The sequence below is a fragment of the Camellia sinensis genome, chromosome 5 (assembly GCF_055761805.1).
Source record: "Camellia sinensis isolate YWXY chromosome 5, ASM5576180v1, whole genome shotgun sequence".
Classification (NCBI taxonomy): domain Eukaryota; kingdom Viridiplantae; phylum Streptophyta; class Magnoliopsida; order Ericales; family Theaceae; genus Camellia; species Camellia sinensis.
In genome coordinates, this window is record NC_138965.1 from 132600641 (window position 1) to 132624935 (window position 24295).

The 24295-nt window shown below is 36.0% G+C and overlaps 1 protein-coding gene across 1 annotated transcript; it reads right to left on the reverse strand.

The window, feature by feature from the left end:
* Window positions 1-736: 736 nt before the first annotated feature.
* Window positions 737-21812, reverse strand: LOC114313966 (uncharacterized). The gene is made up of 7 exons (XM_082872102.1): window positions 21704-21812; window positions 21563-21614; window positions 21249-21335; window positions 19349-19404; window positions 2418-2982; window positions 2003-2231; window positions 737-1615 (listed from the first exon to the last, which is right to left on the reverse strand). The coding sequence occupies exons 1-7, from the start codon at window positions 21810-21812 to the stop codon at window positions 737-739; spliced, it is 1977 nt and encodes a 658-aa protein (XP_082728228.1).
* Window positions 21813-24295: the final 2483 nt, after the last annotated feature.

Sequence of the window (24295 nt, forward strand, 5' to 3'; positions counted from 1 at the left end):
GTTGCTTCAGGGGAAACTTGGCTCCGCAATTCATTCATCTACATGAAGAACTTGTTTCATGTTACTAGCATGCGTGACATTACATAATGTACAATCTATGGTAGGATATGAGAATACTAACTTACATGATCTTTGAACCATTTAGGAAATTCTTTCCGATGTCTGTTTTCGATGTCGAACGCACCGGCTCTTTGGTGTAACAAGTTCTTGTGCTCCCTAGTTATAAGAAATGCGATTCAAAAATATTTACTAAGATAAAGACTAATCAATTTACAACAAAAACACTTTAAATACGTTTGAAGGATTCATACTCTACGTGTTTATCCACTTATGTGCTATTGTGTAGGACAAACCAATGAGCCAACTCGCGTTCAGCTACGGACACATCGGACGCCCTTGTCATTAGACCAAAGGGACGTATAGTTTGAGTGAATACCGCCAACCCTGGGCCACGGTCACCCATGTCATAATTCCTTTCTGGGCGGTTAAACAATGTTTCAACTCCATCCAAATACATTGAACAAAATGTTGTACATTCTTTGGAAATGTAAGCCTCGGCAATAGAACCTTCAGGATGAGCTTTGTTGGCCACAAACCCTTTTAGACGGCCAAGCAACCTAATTTTGCAAGCCGATGGCAATGTTATACTGCAATATTTATATCAGCAGTAAAGCGTTAACTAAAATTTGACAGTAATACGATGGCTGAGTTAATACCTCTCAATTGGGTACATCCATCAATATTGCACTGGGCCTCCAAGCATAGCCTCTCGAGGCAAGTGAATTGCCAAGTGGACCATGACATCGAAAAAAGCCGGAAGGAAAATCATCTCAAGCTTACAAAGTATGAGTACGATTTGTTCATCCAATTTATGCAAATCTGAACGCCTCAATGTCTTTGAAAACAATTGTTTGAAGAAATTTCCCAACTCAAAAAGTGTCGTTCTGATTTCCTTATTAAGGTAGCCACGCATCCCAATTGGAAGAAGTCGTTGTCTAAGGACATGACTGTCATGACTTTTGAGGCCAGATAATTTTCCAGCTTGAGCGGTCACGCAATTGGAGATATTTGCTGCATAGCCATCAGGGTACTTCATTGATTTCAAGAAATCACAAAAGCCTTCTCTCTCTTTCACCGACAATGTGTACAATGCGGGAGGCTTCTCAAAGGACCCATTAGAACGCCTCTTCAAGTGTAACTCGTTACGTATTTTCATGTCCTCCAAATCTAAGCGTGCTTTGTCCGTGTCCTTGTTCTTTCCATCTACGCTCAAAAGTGTCCCAACAACATTGTCACATATGTTCTTCTCAATATGCATGACATCAAGGTTGCGTCGAAGCTTCAATGTTTTCCAATAGGGCAAGTCAAACATAATGCTTCTCTTGCTCCGATTTAAATTTTGATGTTCATTCCTTTGTCGTTTTCGATTTTGTGGGTGCTTTCCATACGGCTTGTAAGTCCCAGAATCAATTTGCTCTAGTATTTGGTCCCCCGATATGTCCAAAGGTTTGGACCTATGCTCCGTTTGACCATTGAAGAGCTTACTTGTTCGCCAGGTGTGGTTCTCAGGCAAGTGGCGACGAGCACCCATATACCCTATTTTACTTCGTAATCCCTGGGACGATGGATTATTGTTACAATTAGGGCAAGCCAAGTAACCCTTTGTACTCCACCCTGACATGTTACCGTACGCAGGGAAGTCATTTATGGTCCATATTACCGCCGCATGCATTCTAAAAATTTGCCCATTCGATGCATCATATGTTTGCACACCATGCTCCCATAAATTCTTCAATTCTTCTATTAATGGTTGCAAGTAAACATCAATGTCTCTTCTAGGTGCCGAACGTCCGGGAATAAGCAATGACATCATGCAATATGGCTCTTTCATGCACTTCCACGGTGGAAGATTGTAAGGCATTAAGATTACGGGCCACATGCTATATGATGTGCTCATATTCCCAAATGGATTGAAACCATCTGTTGCCAGCCCTAGCCTTACATTTCGAGAGTCATCAGAAAACGTCGGATGTTGCTTATCAAAGTCCTTCCATGCTTCACCATCGGCCGGGTGCCTTAATATGTCATCATCCACACGCTTCTCATTGTGCCATCTCATATCTGCGGCTGTTTTTTTGGACATATACAGTCTTTTCAACCTCGGTGTCAATGGAAAGTACCGTAATATCTTGTGTGGAATCTTTTTACCACCATCATCGTTCAACTTGTATCTACATGCGTCACATGTAGGGCATTTCTCCAAATTACCACTCTCCTTCCAAAATAGTGCACAATCATTTTTGCACGAATGAATTGTTTCATATCCCAAACCCAAGTCACGTAAGAACTTCTTAGCATTATAGAGTGTCCATGGAACTGTTTGATCACATTCTGGTAGAATGTCCTTGAATACCTACATAACCATATCGAATGACTTGTTGCTCCATTTGTTGTACACCTTCAAATGAAGCATCTTAATGACGAATGATAGCACAGAAAACTTTTCACATGTCGGGTAAACTTTGCGTTGTGCATCTTCGAATAACCTAGTGAACTTATGCAAATCCTCCCTCTCCAAACCATTAGGTTCCTCGTCAGTATGATCATCCATAAGACCACTCACGTAAATTTCTTCCAACATAATAGGCAACTCATCTATGGGCGGATCATTGATATCTGTCATACATTCGCCACTACCTCCACATTGGTCATTTGATGCACTAGGACGAGACACGGGAACATGTTCCCCATGATGCACCCAAGTTAAATACGAAGATGCCATTCCTCTTCGGATCAAGTGCATCCACACAACTTGTCTGCTATATTTTGTGCCATTAATGCAATCGACACACGGACACCTAATGTCATCCTCTACGCCTAAATTTGCCATAGCAAAATCAAGGAATGACTTCACCCCTTGTTGATACTCTTTACTTGTCAGCCTATTATTTATCGTCATCCAACTCTTGTCCATTTTGTCACCTACAACTCACACAAAGATTAACCAAGGAACAAATGAGAACACGCATTTCAAGTTGAGATAGATTATGTTGTTTTTCATTCACTGTTTGGCTTGTCACATAAATCTCTTTTAGGGTGGGACTTTGTGACACGATTTGTTCTAAAACAATGCGTAATTATGGAAGTTAAGCCATTAATCCATCTTCATCATTTTCATGCTCTTCACAGTGTGTGTGCATGACATGTTATTTATTAAAAAAAACAGTGGCTCGTGGGTACTTGTGAGGTTGAGGCAGTAAAAGCAAAATTTACAACATCGATGCAAACACATGAGCTATGCATTGTTGCAACGGCTGAAATCAATCGTTGCACATCCAATGACCATTTCTAAAAATTTTAAAAATGAAATAAACAAAACACAAGGTGGGGTTTTAGAGAGATCAAAACTTGCAGCTTCGCAGGAGAGGACACAACCTTCCATGGACGCTGAAGCAAAGAAAAAGCGAAGATAACATAAAGCACTATGTGTGCCCTAAGCCTAGTTGTGTGCACCACAATCCTTCAAGGGCTCTTGGTCATCTCAATGGAATCAAGAAACACTTTTGCCAGAAAACATGGGGAAAAGAAATGGAAGTGTGAGAAGTGTTCAAAGATCTATGACTTCACATGTTAGTTGGCAATTTCTTGCATAGAAACCATTCAGAACCTGATTTAAATCACCCCATTCAGATTACCAAAAATAAATTTCCAGAAAACTGAATTAAATATTCTGATCAGCAAGAACATAATGATTTTTTATGGAAAAAATTCCATAGCATTGCGAAAGAGATGAGGCAATTGGAAATACAAGAGATGATTATTAAAATATGAATGCATCTCAGAAAGACTTTAGAGAACGTCAACGAAGATATATTTCTCATAAGCAAAAAGATCAATAATTGCACCCAGTCTCAAAGGCACCAGAGGGAAAACTAAGAAATGCAACCCATGATTTAAAACCCAAAAACAAAAAACTAAGGTCAAGGACAAAGGATGAATGTAGCTGATCACAAGTACATAGAAAATAAAATCCATTTAATCTCAAGAAATTATTTTGGTTAGTCAATTCCCTGAATGTTCACTTACTATATTATTATATTCTGCAAGCATATTTCAACTTAAAATGCACAGTGACACCAAATGTTTAAAAAAAAAAAAGCATACACAGCTAGGCCAACAGATCGAAAGTCATGATCCATGGGTACCAAGCTACTACTATATGTTCATTCAAGAACACAACATCAGCCGAAGAATCTACAAGGACAATCTAATCCATGCCCTTGTTTTACCAAAACTATGATCACTGCATCTCTTTTCCAAGACACAAAATATCATACCTCAAGTGTGAATACTTATTCATTTGTTGATTTTAAAATCATTCATATCTCAAGATTCTCAACCTCCACATATTACATCAATTTCATACATTGGAAATGCAACTATGAAGAAGAACAGTAGGTATGTATTAAGTACCTCAACATTCTTACCAAGGCATCCAAAAGCAACGAGCAGCTAGTATATTTACTCAAAACCATAAAAATTCCTCTTTTATATGTACTACTACTACAAGACTTTGCCCTAGTTTATGTAGCAAATGGCTTGATTCACCCCAAGCATTGCCCTAATTTTTAATTTGAATCACATTTCAATAACAATGCCCTAATTGAGGGCATTTCGTACTTCATATTCTGTGTGTTTTGACATATATATATATATATATATATATATATATGTAGATATATATGAGTATATATGCATATATATATATATATATATGTGTGTGTGTGTGTGTAAACAGAGACAGATAGAAACAGAGGGAAATCGAGAGGGAGATACAGAGAGAGGGAGAGACAGATGCGAAATTCAAACATACCTAGGAGGGAGTTCGGGCAATGGAGACTATTCCTGTAGAGAAGAGGGCAGAGGCGTGAGTGTACATATGATTTGTGTATATAATCGAGTATATATGGAATCAAGGTTGTGAATATATGATTCATGTGTGTGTGTGTGTATATATATGCATGTATGTGTGTGTGTGTGTGTATGTAAACAGAGAGAGAGAGAGAGAGAGAGAGAAAGAGGGAAACCGAGAGGCCTTGTGAGATGTTTAAGAAATGGAGAGGGAGATACAGAGAGAGAGAGAGACAGATACCTGGGAGGGAGTTCGGGGGATGATACAGCAACTCTTGCGATGGAGACAGAGCAGTGATAGAGGCGGGAGTGCGAGCGGGAGGGAACTGGGATACTTTTGCAATGAAAAAAGAAGAAAAAAATATTTATTACTGACCAAAAATTATTTTCGTCGCTAATATATATTATGAAAAAGTAATATTCCCTCCACAATTTCGTGGCACGTTTGGCTACCAAAAACATAGTCGGTGAAACTGCATTATTTGGCGACCAAAATCCAATTAGTCGCCGAAACTAATTATTTCCAAAAACAAACTTTTGGCTACCAAAATTTTGGTCGCCAAAGGTAAAAACGTGACTTTTTTTATTTTTCGTTTTCATTTGACAAAACGAATCGAAAAATTATAATTTTTTTCTAAAATTTCAAAAATAATTCAATAAAGATAAAAATTAACAAAAAAATTGTAATACCCCTGTTCTGTAATATGTTAATTGGTCCTTAATATGATGTGATTATGTGTTTGTTATGATTTTGTATGCCATTATGTGAAAATATGTGGTTTTGAATTTCTATTTGTTCACCGTAGGAATATCTGTTTGATTTTACCACTTCGGAAATTAAATTGGAGGCCTTATCAGCCATAGAACCCGAAATTGATTACGCCATTGTAATTGGCATAATTTTTAGAACCTACGGTGAAATTTAATTGAAAATTTATTCGGGTCAGATTAAATTAATTAAATTGATGAATTAGAACCCAACTACTTTATTACTATTATATTGGCCTTAGTGGGTTTTATTGTAAAGGCTTTATACACTCAAACTTCCCTCTTTAGTTTATTTTGATTGAATTTAACTCAAGAGAAGGAGGAGGGGGTCGGCTAGAGAGAGGGAAAGAGGAGAGTTGGGTGTTTGCCTCAAATTGTGAAGAATAGAGGGATTAAACTCAAGAAATTGCCATAATTAGAAGAATTGAGCCTCTAGGTAAGCCCTGATCTTTGAATTCATGAGACTTAACTTGTGATTTTGTGAATTAAAGATTAATTGGTGATCAAGAACAAGAGTTGTGCTATAATTGATGAATTTGAAGCTAATGTGCACATGCATGTGTAGGGCCACCATGATTTTGCATAATCAAGCATGTTTTTGTTGTGTTCCATGAGAATGATCACCATTTGTGTTATCTAAGTTGAGAATGTGGCTAATTCATCACATGCATGTACAATTTATGAAGATGGGAGCTTTGAATGCATGAATGTGTGTTGGAGTTGAGTTTAGTGCCAATTTGGGACATGCATGTGGTTAATTCATGAAATTGGGCTCCATGATGTTGTGTTTTGGTGTTTATATCATGTTAGTGCAAATATATGTGAAGTTGGAGCCATATTATGCAGGAAATAAGGTTGGAAGGTCGAATTGGAGCTTAAGAACTCAATCTGGAAAACCTAGATTTTTTATGTCCGCTCGAGCAGGTGAAGTGCCGCTCGAGCGGGAAAATCGTGCTCCCAGCACTTTTTGCAGACATGGTTCCCGCTCGAGCGGGGAAGTTGACGCTCGAGCGAGGAGCTATGTAGACAGGCCATCCGCTCGAGTGGCAGAGTTCACGCTCGAGCGTGATTTTGATGTAACCAGTATTTTTGCAGGCCTTAAGGGTCCGCTCGAGCGGGGAAGTCCACGCTCGAGCTGGGACCTTATTTTCTGAAATTCTGAAATTGCATTCTGTGTTCTGTTTTCCGTCCTCTTTCACTTGTAAGCACTCTTAGGTATGCATTGAGCATTGTAAATGAGTTAACGAGATAAGAATAAAGCCTAAAGAGGAATATGTGAATTAAAGAACAAATTGAACTGTTAGTGACCCTTTTGTGTTCATTAAATGTGTAGGGTCAAGCTCCAGGACAAATCCACAAGCCGATCACTATGAGTAATATCGATATTTGAAAGCTTAGCAATGTTCAACTGTTTATTCTCTTATAAGCTTTATGAGTTGCTAATTGGGATTGTGGACAAAAGTCTAACGTGAACGAATGAATGGACCGAAGGTCGTTTCGATATGAATAAATGGACCTAAGGTCGTTTTGATAGAAATAAATGGACCTAAGGTCGTTTTGACATAAATGAGTGGGCTGAAGGCCGTTTTGACACGAATGTATGGGCCGAAGGCCGTTTTGACGTAAACGAAAGGACCGAAGGTCGTTTTGACAGAAATGAATGGACCGAAGGTCGTTTTGATAGAAATGAGTGGACCGAAGGTCGTTTGGGCATGTATGAATGGACCTAAGGTCATTTTGACATAAATGAGTGGGCCGAAGGCCGTTTTGACATGAATGTATGGGCCGAAGGTCGTTTTGACGTAAACGAATGGGCCGAAGGCCATTTTGATAGAAATGAATGGGCCGAAGGCCGTTTCGACATAAATGAATGGGCCGAAGGCCGTTTTGACATGAATGGAAATATGAATGGGCCAAAGGCCAAAATGTTTGGAACTACAGTACTTGATTTGAATTTCGTATAGTTATATATTTGTTAAATAGAAATATGAATTGGGCCCAAGGCCGTTTGGAACATGTTGTTCTACATTGTTATGTAACTTCTGTATTTGATTTGATATTATTCACTGGGCTTTCGCTCACGCTCATTCATGTGTTTGTAGGTGAGCCAAGAGAAGTCCAGACCCAGCCTCAGTGAAGTCTGTATGGAACAACTAAGGTTTTGAGAGAGTCAGCCCTTGTGTCTCACGCACGAGACCCGTCTTCGCCCTTTTGTTATGTATTTACATCTTATCAGGTTGGCAAAGTTTTGAATACGTCTGTATATGGTTTTCATGGGTTGACTTAGTTTGGATGATCCTGTCTGTATAGAATCTTATGTCATTACACTTTCTGTTGTGAGTTATTAACATATGTACATATGGAATGTTATGGTGTGCATATAAGCACGGCTCTATGGACAAAGTTTTAAATTTGCTTCCGTTTAGCCCCTTTTACTCTGATGAGTCTTGTCTTATTTGGTTTAAGGCCGTAGGTAATCTCGTGATTACTGGCCGGTTATGGCCTTAACCCATAGGGGCGGGTTCGGGTCGTGACAGAGTGGTATCAGAGCACGAGTTAATAACTCACACACTTGTCCAAGAGAGCAATAAGCGTCTAGAAAAGATATAGGATGCATTCATGTGATAAGTATGAATTCGAAAGCATCGAGAATATGCTTAAGTGTTTTGATTTGGGCAATTATGTGCTATAAGTTGTGTTGTACTTGCATTGCAAATTGTTTGACTACATATGCTCTCTAGTATATGCATATTTGTAGAATCTTTTGTATATTGTATAATGCAAGTTTAATCAGATGGTGAGTAAGAACTCCGTAAAGTTATGTTTAACTTTAAATATTTGTTGATGATATGAAATGACAAGTACCCTAGAATGCTATGTTTTGTATGAATGATTGTCCAAATTTTCCTGGAACGTAATTGTGGTATCCTTAGCAGAGGCCCTCGCCCAAGGGACATAATACTGTGGCTTATGGTCATGAGGCCCTCGCCCGGGGGAAACAATACCGTGGCATGAGATCTGTTACTCAGCACCGGAGGTTCCATTATGGAACTTGTTATGCTTGACCAACATGTTATGTTACGCTAAAGGAAGTACCACACATGATTGGAATATGAGATATGAATTGTTACACTAATGTGTACAACAAGTTTGTTTTGATATAACGCACATACATGAATATATGAATCACGAAAAGTTGTTTATGTGCATCCGATTCTGCCAATGGGTGTCTATGTGGAATATGAACATGATTTGAGTATATAATTACTTAGTAAATGTTCAGCATGTGATATTTGATTAGTATGCAATTATCTGTTACGTATGTGATTAATTGCGTACGATATGTGAAATGAGAATATAAAGACGTGCCTATATACGAATATGACTATGTGTATTTGTGTTTATTTTTGTATTGGGCATCCCAGTATTTGGCAAGGTTTAGTGAGAATTGTGTAGAGGATGGTTAAATTAAGGGCATACGAGCTGGAAGGCTCTTCCGCAGCCCGACTTGATAGACTGGAAAGAATGGTACAAGAAATGGCAGAAACCTTAAGACGACAACGTCAGTTGCCGCTACGGCGAGAACCTTTGCCACCACCAGTGTACGAAACACTGAGGAGTTTGTTATCGGATTTCTGGGGTTTGTTATAGGTGTGGTGAAATGGACCGTATGGTAAAAAAAAAAAAAAAACTGTCCCCGAACTGAACAAAATGTGAATAAATCTTCTGCCTCAGCTAGATTCGTACCAGTGGTAGGAATTGCTACTCAGGATGGAGTAATTGCACTCATCCCAGAAAGTGCTCAAAATACTGCGAACGCTATCCCAGGTGTTTATACTGTTTATGAACAAATGCTCATGTGTTGATTGATTCTGAATTAGTACACGTGTACATCTTTACTTGGGATATTATTTGATTCGGATCGGCATATTTTTCCATATCTGCTGCATATGTATCTGGATCGGTTAGACCTACATGATCGAGACCGTGTTCATCGGAGATATATGCCCCGTTTAGGAAATTTGTGAAATACGTTTCAGGATATTGATTGACTCTGCACATGCACATGTATATCTAAACCTATGCTCAGGTTGATTTGCTATGTTATTGTCTTCAATGACTAAACCACTGAAATTGTGACTTTGTGATTGTATAATTGAGTTAAGCACCCCAAATGATAACTCTATAATTGTGAGACCATGCATTTTGATGGGTAGAAAATTGACTGGATTATGTGACTATACTGGGCTCGACTCATAAACCTACATTTTGTGACTAATTTGGAACTTTTGTGTAACAGACCCTATCTTATGTACAACCGAGGAACTCTGTTTAATGTGTTACTATGCACCATGTGCTTGTATATAAGACTTGTTTGGAATTGTTGTATTGATTATGGTACATACTTCCTGATCTGAATAACTGCATGTTTATGCAACTACCCCCGAATTTATGTAGTCAATGCCATATTGTACATGACTTGAAATGCTTTGATATGAACAGATGTGATGAATAATTCTGATATGACTTTGAGAACTGATAAACTTAGGACAGTTGTGAAACTACCAGCCATGTGCCTAAACAAACGAAGTGAGCCTCACAGAACCGAATGTATCCCATTTGAGAAAACTTTTATCTGATTCGATCCGATAGAACCTTTGCCTGATATTGTTCCGATGGAACCCTCATTTGATATAATTTGATGGAACCTTTGTTCGATCTAATCTGACAAGACCTTTGCTTGGATCAACCGATAAGACCCTCTATCTAATTTGATTTTGTAAAAAGGGGATTAAGAATTGCTTGTGAATAAATAGCCAGATTATTCTTGGCAGAAAAACTGATAGACCCAAAACTTGAATTCGTTTGGAATACTCGACTTATTGGAAAGACCTTTTTTGGACTATCAACAGATTGACCTAACCAAACGCACCATTGAAAACCAATCCCCAACTATTGAGGACATATGTGTTAAAAATAAATCGAATTGTACAACCCTGTGATTGGGTGTCGTAAGGAGTGTTGTTCCATTTTGTTTGTTTGACGCTATGGGAACCGATGACGGTAGATTGGTTTGATTTTGAGCAGTACTGAACATTTGTCTTTGACTGATCAGAACATGTTTTGTAAGGGAGAGTGGTTGCTTCAGTGTTATCAGATTTTGGGAACATCAGGTTATAGCGAATGGTGTTGTGTTGCTTTGATGACATTCTTAGAGTGTCCTTTCGTGCTAGGGGACGTTAAGCCTATGTAGCACCTTTGATTGAGATACCTTTTGCCACCGACGGTTTCGTACGGGTGGGTTTGACTAATTGATCTGGAATCGGCCATCGACGGTCGCGAACGGGTGTACTTCGATTCCGAGACGATTATTCCTTTGTTTTGTTCGGAATGCCATCCTTTGGTATTGTGTAAATGTTTTAACATCCAAGAAACTTTGAAAAACCCTGATTGTCCAAAAAGTGCGTGAATTCAGTACGCTTTGTATATAACTACCCAGTGTCATTATATTCTGTGATTGGAACCCTGAGAATGTGTGAATTGTGTTTGACATGCGATTGACTCCTTTGATAATGCCTTTGACATCATGGGGATTTACGTATATAAATTGCCTTATGCTTTTGACGACTATCAGATAAAGTAGAAAGACTCAATGGAATAGAGAATTGAATACTGAACTGAATTGTGAATTGCAAACTGTAAACTGTTAAATGAATGAAGAACACATGCATTCTATTAGAAGTCGACTGCCTCAGTGTCATTGTATTTTACAATTGGTACTATGGGGATATGAGTTACGTATGTCGTGTGGTTGATCGCTTCGTTGTTATCTTTGTTGACTCGGGAATCAGTGCCTGAATTCATTTTAAATTCCTGAAGACTTTTGATTAACCTTGAATAGCTATAATGAGCTGCTGAAAATACCGAATCGGATTGTGTATTGTGGAATTATTGAAGAATGAATTGAACTTTTGTGACAAGGGAATGGACCAAACTTCTATGATAAAGTTGGCTGGCATCTGAAATGAATATGTTCGTGATTTACTTTGAAGAGGGCAATTATTGAAATTGTGTCTAAATATTTTCGGTATCTATAAGTCGAAGTTGAACATCAGGTATAGACGGGGCTATTTCAACCTCCCTCTATTTCAGAATGGAATTAGGGATATCTGACTATGAATTTCCTTGTGGGGCTACCTTAAGTACTCAAGGTGTAAGTCCCATTTGGGTTATTGTATGAAGGATTACTAAATTGCTCGTTTCCTCCCTATGAAATTTTTGTATAATGCTTGTAGATTAGCCGCTGTTACATCGATAAGGTTGCTTGTTTGCATGGGGTCCCAATATCTGTTGTTTAGATAGGAACCCTAAAATGTGTTCGGATTCTAACAAGCCTTCAAGAGCCAATGGGGACTGAATTGTGATTCGGCGTTGTTTTCCATCCGAAAATCGATGTATAATTAGAAAGAACTTTTGGGAGAAATGCTCCAAATATGTGCAGTAGATTTTTCGGGGAGTTTGGGGGATTTATCCATTGTTGGCAGACTTTGCTTACAACCACAGCCTACACTCTAGTTTTGGTGTGACACCATACAAGTCTTGTATGGAGGAAAAGTTGAGTCTTTGACTGATTAAGAGCAGAGTGTTGCTCGATTTTGAGACTAAGCAGCTCACTATCAAAAGGATTGGAACCACTGAATAAAAAGTGTTCCGAATTGTGTCCGACTAAAGGTAAATTAAGTTTGGAGGACCAAACTTCCTAAAAGGGGGGAGACTGTAATACCCCTGTTCTGTAATATGTTAATTGGTCCTTAATATGATGTGATTATGTGTTTGTTATGATTTTGTATGCCATTATGTGAAAATATGTGGTTTTGAATTTCTATTTGTTCACCGTAGGAATATCTGTTTGATTTTACCACTTCGAAAATTAAATTGGAGGCCTTATCAGCCATAAAACCCGAAATTGATTACGCCATTGTAATTGGCATAATTTTTAGAACCTGCGGTGAAATTTAATTGAAAATTTATTCGGGTCAGATTAAATTGATTAAATTGAGGAATTAGTACCCAACTACTTTATTACTATTATATTGGCCTTAGTGGGTTTTATTGTAAAGGCTTTATACACTCAAACTTCCCTTATAGCGACCCCGGTCTTTTTCCTTTAGATTATTGTATCCGGACTTAGGTTCCGTGGATCCGGTCAGTATATATTGGTTGTTGTCGTCCTTTAATCTCTTTGTATTTAAGTTATAGGATGTGTTGGGCGGGTCTGTTACAAGTCGGTTAAGTTTAGATGCCAAAACTAGTTGTCCAGATTTTGACCTGTCCGCTCGAGTGGGAGTTTGAAGCTCGAGCGGGGATTCTTTTGTTGCTTGTCCGCTCGAGCGGGGGTTTTGGTGCTCGAGCGGGATTATCACCCATCCAGTATTTCCTGTGCAGTGTTGGACGCTCGAGCGTGGGATTGGACGCTCGAGCGGAAATGTGTGAGTGCCGCTCGAGCGTGGAGTTGGATGCTCGAGCGGGGACCTGGTTCTGCAAAAGTACTGGGAGTGCGTATTTGACGCTCGAGCGGGAGTTTGGACGCTCGAGCGGGGAGTCGACTACATCAGTCCGTGATTTCACTTTTTGGATCACTTTTTGACCTACTTTTCTTTCTTAACTTTTAAAAACCGCCCCTTGAGAGTCTCTCTCTCTCTAAACCTGCCTTCTCTCTAAGAATTGATCTACCTAGGGTGAGTATCTAACCTTAGTCCTTTATTAAAAAGATAGAGTGAGTCAAGGGCTTTCATTTAATCTGAACGTTTGGTGGTTTGGAGCACTTTGGAATTTAGGTCTTCATCTTCGTCTTCTCCATTCGGGTTATTTTCTTCGAGGTAGGGATTTCCTACTCCATCCTATAAGTTTTGTTCTAAGTTTTGGTATTTTGATATGTTGGGAGTACTTTGGTAATTTTGGGAAAAACCCTAGTTGTATTAATAAATTAATTTGTATAATTAATTTAAGGAAATTGGGGAAATTGGTTAAATGCATGAAATTGAGGAATTCATTGATTAAATGGTGTAGTTGGATAATTAAAATCACTCGCCTATTGAATTGTTGATATATTTATTTCCAGTCTAGAAATAACTGTTTTGGGCTATCGGTGGAGGATAGTCGTGTTTGTTGTAGACATTGCATGTGGATTAGGGAAAATTGAAACTAATCAATTTGTTTAAGTCATAAATTTAGACTATTGAATTAATACAGAAATTACATGTATTGATTGAGCATTGCATATGCATATTGTTTGGGAGAAGATAGGGGATGTACTCCACGGTTTAGGGGAAGATAGGGGATGGACCTCTAAACCGGATTTTGTTTGGGAGGAGATAGGGGATGGACTCCATTAGCATCACTATTATGTGTGCTTATTATATTGAAGTGTTTTTACATGTTATTGATACAGCACTACAATGTGTATCAAACGGGAAGTATGAAGTGTTTTGATATGAGCCTGAGTCTCATTTGTTTTGTTGATATTGAAAGTAATGTGAATATGATATATAGTTCACTGTTGTAAGTTTGGCCAGGTTCTGAGCCATGTTGATAATAATGGAAAGTGAAATGTGTCTTAGACATTAGTGTCATGAGACTGTATAATGATACAATTGATTATCTTGGTTAACCATCTATTGAATGCTATAGCTTTATTCAATGCTTATATTTGGTTTAGTATTTTTCTACTGGGCTGTGGCTCACCCTTTATGGGAACATCATTTTCAGGTTCAGGTGATAAGCTACCTCCAAGGACTTAGCTTGGTAGGATTTGACTTTTGGATTTTGAAGACTATCTTCAGTTAGTTGTTTTGATTTGATAGTACATGTAAACATTCAAGCCTAGGGCTTTACTTGTATTTGAGTTAGAACTCATATTTTTGTGTCCAAGTGTTGGCTTGGAAAGATGTAAGCCCGTAGGGCATTTAATTTGCTGTTACATGTAATGCTTTTATTTAGAAATACTCTGATGAATGAGATAATGAATTGTTTACTTTAAATATTGCATGTCAGTGACAAATATATAATGAGTCTATTTTGAGGGCGTTACATCCCTCTTTAGTTTATTTTGACTGAATTTAACTCAAGAGAAGGAGGAGGGGGTCGGCTAGAGAGAGGGAAAGAGGAGAGTTGGGTGTTTGCCTCAAATTGTGAAGAATAGAGGGATTAAACTCAAGAAATTGCCATAATTAGAAGAATTGAGCCTCTAGGTAAGCTCTGATATTTGAATTCATGAGACTTAACTTGTGATTTTGTGAATTAAAGATTAATTGGTGATCAAGAACAAGAGTTGTGCTATAATTGATGAATTTGAAGCTAATGTGCACATACATGTGTAGGGCCACCATGATTTTGCATAATCAAGCATGTTTTTGTTGTGTTCCATGAGAATGATCACCATTTGTGTTATCTAAGTTGAGAATGTGGCTAATTCATCACATGCATGTACAATTTATGAAGATGGGAGCTTTGAATGCATGAATGTGTGTTGGAGTTGAGTTTAGTGCCAATTTGGGACATGCATGTGGTTAATTCATGAAATTGGGCTCCATGATGTTGTGTTTTGGTGTTTATATCATGTTAGTGCAAATATATGTGAAGTTGGAGCCATATTATGCAGGAAATAAGGTTGGAAGGTCGAATTGGAGCTTAAGAACTCAATCTGGAAAACCTAGATTTTTTATGTCCGCTCGAGCGGGAAAATTGTGCTCCCAGCACTTTTTGCAGACATGGTTCCCGCTCGAGCGAGGAAGTTGATGCTCGAGCGAGGAGCTATGTAGACAGGCCATCCCCTCGAGCGGCAGAGTTCACACTCGAGCGTGATTTTGATGTAACCAGTATTTTTGCAGGCCTTAAGAGTCCGCTCGAGCGGGGAAGTCCACGCTCGAGCTGGGACCTTATTTTCTGAAATTCTGAAATTGCATTCTGTGTTCTGTTTTCCGTCCTCTTTCACTTGCAAGCACTCTTAGGCATGCATTGAGCATTGTAAATCAATTAACGAGATAAGAATAAAGCCTAAAGAGGAATATGTGAATTAAAGAACGGATTGAACTGTTAGTGACCCTTTTGTGTTCATTAAATGTGTAGGGTCAAGCTCCAGGACAAATCCTCAAGCCGATCACTGTGAGTAATATCGATATTTGAAAGCTTAGCAATATTCAACTGTTTATTCTCTTATAAGCTTTATGAGTTGCTAATTGGGATTGTGGACAAAAGTCTGACGTGAACAAATGAATGGACCGAAAGTCGTTTCGATATGAATAAATGGACCTAAGGTCGTTTTGATAGAAATAAATGGACCTAAGGTCGTTTTGACATAAATGAGTGGGCCGAAGGTCGTTTTGACACGAATGTATGGGCCGAAGGCCGTTTTGACGTAAACAAAAGGACCGAAGGTCGTTTTGACAGAAATGAATGGACCGAAGGTCATTTTGATAGAAATGAGTGGACCGAAGGTCGTTTGGGCATGTATGAATGGACCTAAGGTCGTTTTGACATGAATGAGTGGGCCGAAGGCCGTTTTGACACGAATGTATGAGCCGAAGGTCGTTTTGACGTAAACGAATGGGCCGAAGGCCATTTTGATAGAAATGAATGGGCCGAAGGCCGTTTCGACATAAATGAATGGGCCGAAGGCCGTTTTGACATGAATGGAAATCTGAATGGGCCAAAGGCCAAAATGTTTGGAACTACAGTCACTTGATTTGAATTTCGTATAGTTATATATCTGTTAAATAGAATATGAATTGGGCCCAAGGCCGTTTGGAACATGTTGTTCTACATTGTTATGTAACTTCTGTATTTGATTTGATATTATTCACTGGGCTTTCGCTCACGCTCATTCATGTGTTTGTAGGTGAGCCAAGAGAAGTCCAGACCCAGCCTCAGTGAAGTCTGTATGGAACAACTAAGGTTTTGAGAGAGTCAGCCCTTATGTCTCACGCACGAGACCCGTCTTCGCCCTTTTGTTATGTATTTACATCTTGTCAGGTTGGCAAAGTTTTGAATACGTCTGTATATGGTTTTCATGGGTTGACTTAGTTTGGATGATCCTATCTGTATAGAATCTTATGTCATTACACTTTCTGTTGTGAGTTATTAACATATGTACATATGGAATGTTATGGTGTGCATATAAGTACGGCTCTATGGACAAAGTTTTAAATTTGCTTCCGTTTAGCCCCTTTTACTCTGATGAGTCTTGTCTTATTTGGTTTGAGGCCGTAGGTAATCTCGTGATTACTGGCCGGTTATGGCCTTAACCCATAGGGGCGGGTTCGGGTCGTGACAAAAATAGTAAATATTTGTTGCTTATTTTGAATTTTTAAAACATATATATTTCTTAGATTCGGCTCGAAAAAATGAATTATCTTAAAATAGGTGTTTTTTTAGATGTTGCCTAATGGTTCATGTGATACAAAAATAAAATTTAAAATATTAATTTATTATCTTAAAAGAAAATATAAGTAAATGTTACAAAGTTTCTATACAGATTCAAACCAATATTTTAAAAATCGGACCGATGAGCAAATCGAACCGTGACATAACAAATATATTAAAATTATATTTAAATAAAAATATAAGTAATAAAATTATAAATTAAAAATATTAAATTATCTTAAATATTTGTCCTAATATTTTTTTTACTGAAAAATATAATAATATATTTTAAAATATTATATTCTTATATTTTATATTTTCTTATATTCTTATATTTTAAAATTTTATGACAGATATATTTTAAAATATTATATTCTTATATTTTATATTCTTATGTTTGCTTATATTCTTATATTTTAAAATTTTTCTTATATTCTCTTATATTCTTACTAGTGTATGCCCGTGCCTGAAGGCACGGTGTAAATTAAAATAAGTGAATAAATAAATAAATAAATAAATAAACAGGGAGGAAAAAAAGGAAAGGGGGAAATAAAATAAAAAAAAAGAAAATGAAGAATGTGGAATCATGGGATCATTCGTGGATTATTTACGAGATAATGGGAAAGGTCGGTGAGAAAGAGAAAAAGAAAAAGTAAGAGAAAAAAATGGGAAAGTGAAAAATGTACACATAGCATACATCACTGCCGTTTTGTAATTTGAACAAATCTGAACTGTTCAAATGTCTTAGTATACTAAATAATATATTGAAGATTTAAAAACCCTCCTGTTCAGGAATAATCTAAATAATTCCACTTATTTGATGAGTATACTTATTTATGTCTCATCCCTTTTCTATTTTTCTACACATTTTTTTATAAAAAAAAATTAAAAAATACACTAAATAAGCAAATCTCAAACAGCTCTTTAATATTTATTTTTCTCATATGAGTTGTTATTCCAAAAATGTTTTCATTCATTTGTTAGTAATTTTTTTATCTCATTTGAAACGGTCAACTGTGATCAAGATCTTGTCTGCTTTTCTCTTCCCAACTCTGTAATTCACTTCTCTCCAATACATAGATCGACTGATATATACATATATATATATATACACATTTCCAAAGACACATGATTTTCATTTTTCTTCTTCTTTCTCTTCTCTAGGATCCCCAAATTCCTCATACATATACACACACATTTGCAGAGATATATTAATAGCGAAACTCACAGCTGTTATGTTGCTGATAAAATCCACCCTTGTTCTGAGAGGATTTATGAAATGCTGCATGAACTCTTTCTAGCGATGAAGGAAGACACTAATTTTACAGATTTTGAATATTTTATGTAATCAGGACACTGCATTGTGCCTAAGTTCTGTGGTGGTGCAACGGACGGAGTGACTTGAAATATAAGAATATTTGAGATTAGAGAAAATTGACTTATTATCTTCTTTAATTCAAACTGTCATCATCAAAATTAAGGTCAATTATCATCAGGATTGCCTCTAGTCTATAAAAGTGGATCAGGCATGCAGTCTTGCTATAAGCCTCACCTCAAGTCTCACTCAAGTGATCTAAATTGTTCATTTTGTAAATCCCTACGTATAAATCATAAATCAAACATAAAAAGAATCAAAATAATCGTAGCCACATTATTTCATCATTTAGTCAAAAATAAACATATAAACTTCATTGTAATTTTAAAATATGCATTGCATTGCACCAAAGGGAGAAAGAAATCGCATTATAAAATGGTTCAAAAGTATTACATATAGATATACAACAACAATCTTACATCCCACAAACAAAGCATTAACAGCTAACCTCATAATACAATGATAACAACAAACAAAGATGTGCAGGAAATCTATCCAAGAGTACTTTGGCAAGGAAACCTATATATTCGATGACTCTGCAGCATATCAACACTACCATAAGATGCTAAACTAAAGAAAGATCTCTGTCTTTCAAATACATAATATTTCCCTGGTATTTTCCTGTCTCCGTACTTCACAAAGCTTCTCCTATGAATTCTTCACAGGATCAAAAATAGGTGTATCCACCAACTAATAAATGGTCTGAGAATCTCAATGCTACTCAATTTAACAATGCAAATTTTTATTGTCAAGGAAATTGTGGATCATGGTGTCAGGTCAAAATTTGCTTCCAGTAGTGAATGAACATGGGCAAGATAAGACACCTTGTAATCCGGCTTAAATTCCACATCTGTGTATTCGGGAGAATCATACCTTCCTGTTTTGTCAAGCAAGCATGTAAATGCTCCCGCTCGTTTCCCACAAGCAACCTGCAAAGACCAAGTAAAGGAGCTTTAATTTACACAAAAGCATGTTTTGATTCAAATAAATTTGATAAAAGAATGTGAAATTAAATATATATATATATATATATACAAAAACAGCACCTCAAAATGAATCAGAAATGTTCTTAACAAATATGGTGCAAATGATGGAGAGAGAAATAGAGCAGAACTCACATAATCTTTAAGGTTATCCCCAACCATCATTACTTCATTAGGTTGAACTTCCCAAACGGAACAGCTATGTAATAGTGGTGCTGGAAAGGGATTGATATATATTTAAGGAGGTCATCTCAGCCATCTATTTAAATAGACAAATGAATCATAGTCATTGAAATGTCTTAGTAGGACAATTGTCTCTAACATATTTTCAAAAACCGTTCTGTCTTATTATATAGACTAGCGTATGCCCGTGCTTGAAGGCACAGTATAAATAATGATGAATAGCTATCATTGGTGCAATTTCCCCTTTACTGAATTACTAAAATTCTATGGCACTACCTTTGTTTACAACAATTAATTTCTTCATTAATCCATCATGGAGATCTGCAAATAATGGATCAAAAATAGTGCATGTATTAAGCACTCAGTACAATAAGGCAAACTTATTGGAAAAGAGTTGCAGATCTAATATAAATTATATAGCCTATGTTTGGGAAGTTGCGTTTGAGGGCTTAGCAAAAGAAGCCAAAGAAGCCAAAAATGTTGGGTTTGAGGACTTAGCAAAAGAAGCCAAAAATATTTTTCAAGTTTCAAAATTATATAATGGTAAATACTGCAAGATAAAAGTCAAACCAGTCATGCACTTCAATGCAATAATCAAACAGCATAAAATATAATCATCAAGCCTAATTCATATTGTTTCTTCTAGTCTATCAACTGGGGGGTTGGATTATATATATAAAGCTTAAACAGTCAAATGGGAGGTCAGACAAAACAACCCGTGTTCACCTTTCCTTTCTTAAAAATTAGGAAGAAACTTCAATTGGTTGGAGCCCAAGTGTGCCAACAGGAGAAGTAAAAACTTACTTGATTCAATACATGTGAAAAAAGGACATAATCAACAAATGCAATTTAGTGCCCTGTAAGTTTTCATAATCAACAATGGAAAAAGGGCATTAAACTTGAAAGAACAATAGACGGGTAATATAATCCTGTTGAGTTGTAGGGCATTAAACTTGAAAGAACAATTGAAGTTTGGGTTTTAACATAAATAATAAAAGCATGCCAAATATTTTCAAAAACTGTCATGCTTTATTTTATAGATACTCATCAATTTCCTAATACTTTAATAATAATGTAGCTCAAAGAATTCCTAGAATTTAATCGATTGAGTTTAATCAATGGCAGAATATGACATACTTGCACCAAATAGCATTTTCAGCATCATAAAATATCGAGATTAAAGAAAACAGCACTACCATCAGAGATAATTTTCAGCATCATAACAGTTAAGACAGAACCATAATTTTCAGCATCATAACAGTTAAAACAAAACCACTTAAAAATTTGAAATGTGATTCAAACCCAAGAATGAACAAAATCTCGCAAACCATAAGAGGTAAATTTGTATTTAGATAAACCAACGGTCAAAAACCCAGAAATCCCACATTCACATGTCCCTATGTATGCCCATCCAATTCAACTAACAGTGTCAAATATAACTTTCCAGAAACAAACCCTTCTGTCAAACTAATAAATAGACAAATACCATTGTATATGAGGCAATATGCAAAAACACTTTGATGAGCACTATGATATTGTTTTTTTGCACATAAATTGCTTCATACTGACAACATAAATGCTTCACTGAAACAGTGAATAGAACTCACTTGAGAACATGGGATGCCATCAGCAACTCAGGCTCTCCACCCCATACATAAGGTTGTCGAATTATTTCCACATATGCTTCAATGAACCTAAAACACATGAAGATAATGAATAAACACTTCCATTCCGATTTAACCATGTGCAATAACACTAACTAATGTACTTCAAAAAAATAAAAATCACACTAAGTAATGTACTTCAAAAAAATAAAAATCAAGTTAAACCATACCTACTGTTTTCAATGTGTTTGATGAAGGAAGTCTTGAATTGCAGCAAGGGAAAAGGTTGATTTAAAGGATTGATTTGATGAACTCACCTATTCATCTCAAGCAACTGGCAGTTACCAGAACCAGGTGGTCTGCCCGTGCCTAAAGGCACGGTGTAAATAATGATGGAAAAGGAGGTGAGAAAGAAAAACCTAGTGGTGGTGGTGATATAGATGGTAGTCTCAAGTTACCATCTGAGTCATACTTTATTGGCCTCCCTATCTTCTTCACCAACAAACCACCACCACCACCAACTACACCATCACCACCTGTGGTGGTGATCTGTAGGCTTCTCTCCATGCTCATGTTCATCACTTCAATAATTAATCACTTCAATAACAAATTGTATTAGTATTAAAATAAAGAATAGAACAAATAGAACAAATAAGTCCTAAATTTAGACTTGGACATCAAATCAAAGGGGGAAAAAAAAAAAGCCCTGTCATTAACTAATGTACTTCAAAAAAATAAAAATAAAAAAGCGCACCAACTAATAGGAAAAAAAAGAAATAACAAAATCTAAATCAACAACCAAATTGAACTCATCTTGGTAATGAAAAAAAGAAAAGAAACAGAGAATAACATTTAGATTAAAAAGTAACAAAGAATAACACTCAATGGTGTATTAAGCATGCTAGATGATCTTCAACCATATATGTATTAAGCATACTACACTACCAGTTTTCTAATCATTAACCGTACCTACTGTAAGGGAATGTGTTTGATGTTTAACCAAATCTATATAGATAAATTACAATCAATAAAGATAAATTACCTCCACAAATGGGCAATCCTTGAGATCAACTCTAACCAGTGATGTTTAACCAAATATAAAAACCCATCTCACAATTTGAACACGCACATACTCTATACTTTGCCACTTGTTGACTGAATGTCGAGTCAATGCAAATAACCACTTGTATGCCCGTGCCTAAAGGCACGGTGAAAATATTATTGGAATGAAAATGTAATTGGAATAATTTTAAGATTTTAAACAAACAATAAAATGTAAGTCTCACAACACAGAAACATATAATAAAAATCAGACGAAATATGCCAGCCAATGCTCTGCAATAGAAAAAATAAATTAATTAATTAAGCACACCAGTTCATGCTCTGCTATACAAAAAAAAATGCCAAATAACAAATTAAGCACATCAACCAATATTCTACAATACAAAAAAAAAAAAAAAAAAAAAAGACATATGACAAATTAAGCATGCCAATCAATGCTCCATAATAGAAAAAAATAACAAATAAATAAAGCACACCAGCCGTGCTTTGCAATTCAAAAAAAAAAATGACAAAAATTGTGCAATGAACAATTATTTTATTCGATTAATATGTACACAATCCAATCCTATATTAAAAGCAACACCCTTCTTGTTAAAAATATATAAGAAAGCAAAAATTCAAATTCAACAGAAAAAAAAAATGATTAGTTTTCTTTAAGCTAATTCAAGAGCATATTAGGAAGAAAAAAGAAAAAAAGAAAAAAGAAAAAAAAGACTATATGACCGAGTGAATAATTCAAATGAATATTATATGACATACATCTAAACTTAGTTATAAATTGCACATGGATAAAAGGCTTTACAAAACTAAAATTCACCTTGATAGGAAACTTTACAAAATCTAGACCGTAGCTAGCATATGTACGGTTTTCACAAAAATAAATATAATTTTCAAACTTGTTCTTTCTTAGAATTCGTAGGAGCGCCTCATCACTTTCCAAAAAGTCTTTGTGTTAACTTCTATTTATCCCCAATGAGGAGCATACACAACAATCTAGTAATTTATGAAAATAAAAAAGTTAGTATATTTTTAGTAGAAGAAAATCTATATAAATATCAAAACACTCTTAGCATTTCTTTCTTGAAGAAATTGAAACTATAAATACAAAAGAATTAGAGGTAAAAATTTTTTTAAATGTATGCATGTAAGAAAATGAGTAAAAAGAGTCAATATTACAGTTTGACATAGGTCTCCATCCATCAGAAAAGAGCATTTTGTTATTAGGAAATTAGATAAAAAATAATGAAAAGAAAAGAAAATTGATTTCAACTTGTAAGAAAGGTGTATTTTTTTTTCAAATAAATTAAAAAGAAAACAACTTACGTGACCAAAAATGGTAATGTTGTCCATAATTAGAGGTTGAAGGTCAATGGTGTCTCAACCTGAAAGTGTCTGGTTATGTAAATTAGACAAAGATAACTGTAAGAAGGCATAATGAGGTTTAATAATGTAGTTAACAACCTACTTTAAGAAGTTCATTTGTGCATGAATATGACAACTGGAGAAATTGAACTACCTAGAGGCACGGTGTAAATTATGTTAGTATCAAAATGTAGTTGTAATTTATACACATCATGTTGAAATTTGTAGAGTCTATAGCATTTTTTGATTTTTGATAAAAATACTGAAAAAATATAAAGAAATATTATTCTTCGTAAAGAACTTTTAACAATTTTAGTAGCAAATCGGATAATAAAATATAAAAATTAATTTCAAAGAGAGGGTTACAATAAAGATGAGAAGAACAAGTACACAAACAGAATAAAAAGGGAAGAATAAGAGGTATGTAAAGTACAAAATAAAAAGTATGCTCGTGCGTAATGACACGATGTAGTTGAATACAAATGTAATTTATCAAAATGTAGTTGAATACAAATGTAATTTATCGAAAAACATACCAAAAACTTGAGACATTGAGAAATATAAAGAAATATTGTAAAATTATAAATTGCAAATTTATTGTGTGAACCAGTAAAAAAAGTATGTTT